Source organism: Synchytrium microbalum (genome assembly GCF_006535985.1).
Source record: "Synchytrium microbalum strain JEL517 chromosome Unknown SmJEL517_scf0023, whole genome shotgun sequence".
In the NCBI taxonomy this organism is placed as follows: domain Eukaryota; kingdom Fungi; phylum Chytridiomycota; class Chytridiomycetes; order Synchytriales; family Synchytriaceae; genus Synchytrium; species Synchytrium microbalum.
In genome coordinates, this window is record NW_022158372.1 from 152,841 (window position 1) to 159,301 (window position 6,461).

The window sequence follows — 6,461 nt, forward strand, 5'->3', positions numbered from 1 at the left end:
ACCATCAATTATCGGGGTATTGTTTCCACGGTTAGGGATTTGGAAGACGATTTCTTTTATGTGGGTGAGTGTGGCTAGGGAGCCCCGGTATGCTAGGGATGCGAATTCGAGTTTTTGGAGGTTGGGCAGTTGGGATGCGAGACGGTCGAGGTCGAAGCCGAAGGGTGCTACTTGGAGCCCTTCTATGCGGAGAGAGGTTATTGTGGTGTTGGGGAGGGCGGCGAGGAGTCTGTGGATACGGTCGCTGTAAGAGAAATGGGGTTAGAATTTTGAGTCTGAAACCGCCGATTTCGTTTTGGCTCGCCTAAACGGGCTCCATGCGTTGTCAGGTCCTACGAGCATGCAGTCTAGATGTTTTATGCTATAATATTGTGATGATGTGAGCAAAATGGGATAACACTCCAACACTCCGGTTTAACCCAACTTTTTCAACATACTTCTGAGTAGGCCGATTCTGGAAATGCTTGACAAGAGCCTCAATAGTAGCCGATCCATCCGTACGTGTATATAGCAGATTTATAGCCTCGATGTTCTCACACTGTGATAATGTGACAGAGAGATACGCTAATGCCGATGATCCACCGCAAACCAGCGCCGTGATTTGAGCGAGAGGCAGTATCGATAGCGTATTTCGAAGCTCGGGGTATCCTTTACTAACATCATCGTTGAAATTAGCGAGATTTAGCGTTGTGATGTTGTCTCGTAGTGCAGTATCCTGTAACAGCAGCCGAGTCGGCCAGTTTGGTTCAGCTGGGAATGTCTTCCAGTACTGTAGAGCCTATGTATAAAAGAATGGTTGGTATGGCAGATACTGATGCGATGTGCAGTCAAACGTTTACAAATGAGGCCAATCTCCATGATCTCGAGACCAATGCTAGTTTCCAATAGATGTGTGGATTGTCTTTTAGAGATAGGTATGAGAAGATCTCTAGGAGGATCTCTTGTGGGAGGGCTGGTTGGTCTTCATCAGCTGGCATTGTTGTTTGATGTGTCTGTCCATATGTTCGTTGTTTAGGAAGATTTCGTTGGATGCAGGATGTGGTGCTTTCTACGTGTAAATCACGTGCATTTATGCTTTCTATTTCTATAAGCTGATTTTTTGATTTTGTCGATATTGACCGCGTACGGTTCTCCTATAACCAGATCGATCAGCTCAGCATCTGAGTTCGAAAACAAGAGAATCACATTTATACCCAATGAATCCGTCTACTGGGAAGAAGAGAGGAGATCCAAGTACCCCATCGTCACCTAGACAGTACAAGAGGCAAAGGACGATCGCGACACGTTCGTGTGCATTATACGTTATTCGTAAAGTCGCTTTTTGCTCACACATTTCCTCATTCTTTGACGCACATAGCTACAGATTCAAGTACAGCAACCTTGAGCGCACCTTTACCAGACACAATTACCAATGATCTGGGTCTTGACAAGGTATGCATCGTACCTTGCGTGTGTGCAAAACATTCCAACATTCACAACCAGTAAAATCACAAATTGCCAACTTGTATTAGCACCCACAGCCATCAGGCCCATACCTCCCATCCCTCCTCACAACACTCGTAAACCCCAAAATTGCATCCCCAGAATCAGCGTTCTCTTCCAAAGTCAAGGATCGATACCTCTCCCTCGACAATCCACCTCGTGATGCTGCTAAACGCAAGGCAGCGAGACTACGATCAAAGAAATTGAGACAGGGTAAGAATAAAAAGGAGAAATTGAATGCTAGTGATAAGAGGAGGTTGGGGGTTTATGATGTGCCAAAGGAACAGTGCAAGTGAGTGTTGAGACATTCAGCGAAAAGTTCCGTGGTTTTTTTTCTCTTTACTGATTCAACGATTGTGATACAGATATAAACTGTTTGAACCATTACACGAGCTATGGAATCAGTATATGAAGGATTTGTTGGGTGATTCGAACAATATCGTGGCTGCTATTGCGTTGCCAAAGATACTCAAGGCTGATTTTCATGGATGTTTGCTTACTGGTGCGTGTTTGTTGAGTGTATCAGTTGGGTTGTGAAAGACAAGTCCGTCATGCTGTCTGCATATTTTGACAGTTTTTTGTGCTTGTCAAGTAACGATTCAATACACACCTAACTCATTTACTGTCATGCGAAATAGTCATACGCTCGAAATGCCCCTCATACATCGGCACAACTGGAATCCTGTTTAAAGAAACTGAAAAACTGTTTCATCTAGTTACTGCTGATGATCAAGTCAAACGTAAGTTCGAGTACCGATTGCCGATGTACTGGTTTGAAGTGAAACATATTTACTCCCTGTCCCATCGTGTTTTGCTCACTCTTAACATGTCCAACTCTAGTAATCCCAAAATCAAACTCTGTATTCTCATTCAGTCTAAACACCACGGTCTTCACTCTATTTGGAAACCATCTAATGTCGCGTGCATCTGAACGTGCTGCAAAGAAATACAAGTACAAGTTTACAATGGATTTGTGACTTTCGTTCTCGAGGATGTTGGAGATTAAGGGTCGAACGAATTTGTAAATTGCATTGTAATACATATAATATATCTATTTAAATGATACTACTCTTTGCTATGTCTCAAAACTCTGACGTCTTTCGTGATGAATCTTTCCGAATCGTGAGCTGAGTTTAAAATTCTTAGTGAATCGCAACAACCCTTTAGGAAATAGAGAGGCATAGACTAGAGAGAGAATCTAGATGGAAGATCCACAGAAACGGCGGCTTGCTCGGGGTGTCTCGTCTGGATTCATGGGTGGTTTCTTTCTAAGTAGGATCTTTGCAGATTCTTCGCAATCTAATTTGTGCTAACGTTGCTTGCTCTACTAGGCATTGTAGCGCATCCATTTGACATTGTAAGTTATCTGATGAATGGAATTTGATCGGTGGTAGCATCAATCTGTAAAGCTGTGTTGGCATTCAACATCACTTTGGTTTGCTGGAATTCAATCCCAGACCATTGCTCAAAACCTTTTATCCAATGTTTTGATTGAACTGTTGGATGTTATATCTGTGATGGATCTCGACAATCGGTGGATCCTTGCATCCTGGTCAAATCTTCACAGAAGTTTTGGCATTTTACTACATTCCAGATGTGTTTTTTGGCCCGATCTAAAGAAGTACTACTGACGCAACTCACTCACCCTCTCATAGATCAAAGTACGCTCCCAAATAAACTCTTCCAACCCAGCATACTCATCCACCTACCGCGCAGCCCGTGAAATCATCAAACTCGATGGACCTAGAGGTCTTTACCGGTTAGTATTGACATTAGCTTGCTCCGGATTGATAAACACTGCAGGCGACACTTCGAACTCTCAACTGATAACGGAAGGTCCAACTCGACTCATTTCTGGTTTCCATGTATAGGGGCATCACACCGTCAATACTCGGAACAGCACCCGTAATCACACTCGTTTATTCGACGTACTCGACGATGCAGATCGTGTTTAACAACTGGTTTGGACCGTTTGGGCATGATCATTTACCGCTGAATGAGGTGCTGCCGATTCATTTTCATATGCTGGCTGGATCGTGAGCGTGCATTGGATATGTGCTGTTTTGCATGAAGAATGCTGCTGACGTATATCTTATTACAGATGTGCAGCGGTAACGACAGCGACGGTACTCGCTCCAGCAGATAGAGTGAAAATCACGCTGCAAATGAGCGAAACGTCCATGCGTGCCAAGAGCAGTCAGTCGTCTGTGCTGGGTATAATACAAAACATTGTCAAGACTGGTGGGTTTAGGAACCTTTTTAGAGGTGTTTTGGTGACTATGATGCGTGATGTACCAGGTATGTCGAAAAACAAACCAATCACATTTCTCTGACCGGTATTTTGACTCACTGAATTCCACCTACAAGGCAACTCAATATACTATGGCGTCTACGAATACGCACGCCGCAACTGGAAGAGGGAAATAGGGCCCGTCACACCACTTTCCGTTGTACTATGTGGGGGCCTTGCTGGAATAACATCCTGGACTGTCGTGTTCCCTCTCGATACAATCAAGTCACGGTGGCAGTATTCTGCTTTAAGGAGACCTGGACATGCTGTATATAACTCACCATGGGATATCGTGAGAGAGACGATAAAACATGATCCGCACGGCGTGAGGGGGCTCTATAGAGGACTGCCTGCTACGTTGCTGAGGACTATACCGGCTTCTGCGTCTTTCTTTGCTGGGGTGGAGCTTGGGTGTCATGTGTTTGACCGGTTTGTGCCTGCGGGGGGCGTTGGTGGACAGTTGGCTCGGATATAAAGTTGCTGTCGCTTAGAAAGACTGATACCGCTAGAAATACCCAAATAGAATAATACGCCCTCATAGATTTATAAGAGACCAAGTGTTTTATAGTTGTGTAAATTATAATACAGATGTTTTGATTGGAAACCGTTTCGAGATAAACGTTTTGGGTTTTTTATACATTATAACGTTTGTCGGGGGCAAAGATTCAGCAACACAGGTGTTCTCTCATCATCATAATCGTCACCAAAATGACTCCATCAACACGGAAGTCAAAAGAAAAACACCCTACAATTATTATTACTCACGACTGTCTGGCCCTCTCCTTTCCCTTTGATCTCGCCGCCCCATCAGCCTCCGCCAGCACCCGACTCGCATTAACCAGCTGCACCACATTCGTAACCTGCTTGAACCCAAACACTGGCAAACACGTCCACCAAACTCCAACAACAAACCACGTCAACCACACATCCATCTTGCCCCAATTACTCACATCCTGGTGCGGCGCCAGGATGTAGCTGCTCATAAAAAACAGCTCGTTGCCTGCACATACGAGGAACAGGACTATAGCGTTCGAGTAGTATAGACGGAGCAGCGGGTTTGCGTTTTTCGGGATTTGTTTATGGGATATGGCACCCGACATCATTGTCGCGTACATGTGCATGTAGTGAGAGGATATGTCGAGGGAGAGGAGGATTTGGAAGATTAGGGTGTAGGATGGGAGGAGGTGCGAGAGGGTTAGCATTAGACAGGCGGTTGTGCAGCGATCTGTCACCATGTCGAGGACTGCGCCGAATTTCGTTGCTGTGTGAAGATTAAAATCGATGTAATTAGCATTGTATCGTTTGCTGGAGTTCAAGTCATAATACACGACAGATGTGTGATGTTTTCATAAATCACCTATTACAACCCCATCTCTACTGTCAAGTTACCTTGATTGAGTTGCCTAGCAGCACTCCCATCAGCAGCATCTAATATACACGACAGTCCATACAGTCCCATGGCTCCCCATGGCGAGCTCGGTAGTAAATAAAAGCTCCAAAGTGCTAATGCTACTCGTATATATCCTATTAGATTCGGCACAAACAAAAAGATGTTTTCCTTCATTTAGAGCTAGCTGGTGCAACGCTGTTCTGCTATTGAGCCGTGTCTCTTCTCTCCTGTCTACTCGTTCGACGTGCTTATAACTGGTTTTGGTAGAACAAGGTAAGGTCGGGTAAGCTTTTGAACCAGCCTATGTCGAAGGATGTAAATCGGTGGAGATAAGTGATTTCGGATTTCTTTAGCGTTATGACACGTTCTCACTTCTCCGCATGGAAGTTTCCGTCAACATCGCATCGGTACTACTTCGCCTAAAGTGCACACAATGACAGATCGCAAACTCGAACGACTTTGACTCATTATACGATTATACTATTTTTGTAGGTTTGTAATCCATGGATATATGAGAGATGTAAATACTTGATGTTCCAAAGCAAAAAAAGGCTACCCATCAACCGATCAATACACATTTGTAAAAGTGATGTTATCACACCACGCTCTCCATCTCCCACACACCATGTCTCATCCACCCATTCACACCTCCACCTCCACCCATATCCAAATCCACGTCCTCACTCCCAAACTCCCTCTTACACCATTTCAACTCTCGAACCATCTCAACACCAGCACTACACAGTGGCAAAACAGTCCACCACACACTCCCATTACTCAAATGCATCAATTGGATTTGTAAGTTCGATGGTGGTATAAGACCTAGACGTTGCAGACGTGTTACGGTTGTGGTGAAGATGGTGAAAATGTGCTGGTATGTTGTAGTGTTGTTGGTATCGGAGGAGAGGATTGTGTGGAATGGTGGAAGTGGTTGTTGCATTCCTTTGGATATTGAGCTTGCTGCGAGCTCTTTTTTTCCGCTGTGAATGATCCTTAAGTATGTTCAACAACGTGAGATCAGATCATAGGTTGCTCAATAAGCGATTACAACATACCCTCTCTTTATTCAAGCAAGTATAAATCGAATGTCTGAATCCAAAGATGAAAGACACAAACGTACCTTAAGGCGTACTCCACGACTGAACATCAAAATGCAGGCGTAAACCAGTAAACCACAGACAAAGCAAAGGAAAATCAGTAGTAGCGGAGTTTGATAATGGATGCTATCTCGTAGAGCCTTATAAATTTAATGCTGTTAAATTCGAAAATTGCTAGAGCGCGGTCAAGTTTAAGTGCTGA

The 6,461-nt window shown here is 44.2% G+C and overlaps 2 protein-coding genes across 2 annotated transcripts; one reads left to right on the forward strand and one right to left on the reverse strand.

Annotated features, from left to right (window-relative positions):
- Positions 1 to 1,196: 1,196 nt before the first annotated feature.
- On the forward strand, positions 1,197 to 2,459 carry SmJEL517_g03926 (uncharacterized protein; the record flags this gene model as incomplete). Its single annotated transcript, XM_031169854.1, has 6 exons — positions 1,197 to 1,284; positions 1,358 to 1,431; positions 1,512 to 1,774; positions 1,848 to 1,984; positions 2,121 to 2,222; positions 2,323 to 2,459. The coding sequence occupies 6 exons, from the start codon at positions 1,197 to 1,199 to the stop codon at positions 2,457 to 2,459; spliced, it is 801 nt and encodes a 266-aa protein (XP_031024162.1).
- A 2,074-nt stretch (positions 2,460 to 4,533) lies between these two features.
- On the reverse strand, positions 4,534 to 6,102 carry SmJEL517_g03927 (uncharacterized protein; the record flags this gene model as incomplete). The annotated part of the gene is made up of 3 exons (XM_031169855.1): positions 4,534 to 5,033; positions 5,162 to 5,296; positions 5,787 to 6,102. The coding sequence occupies 3 exons, from the start codon at positions 6,100 to 6,102 to the stop codon at positions 4,534 to 4,536; spliced, it is 951 nt and encodes a 316-aa protein (XP_031024161.1).
- Between the last annotated feature and the right edge of the window lie 359 nt (positions 6,103 to 6,461).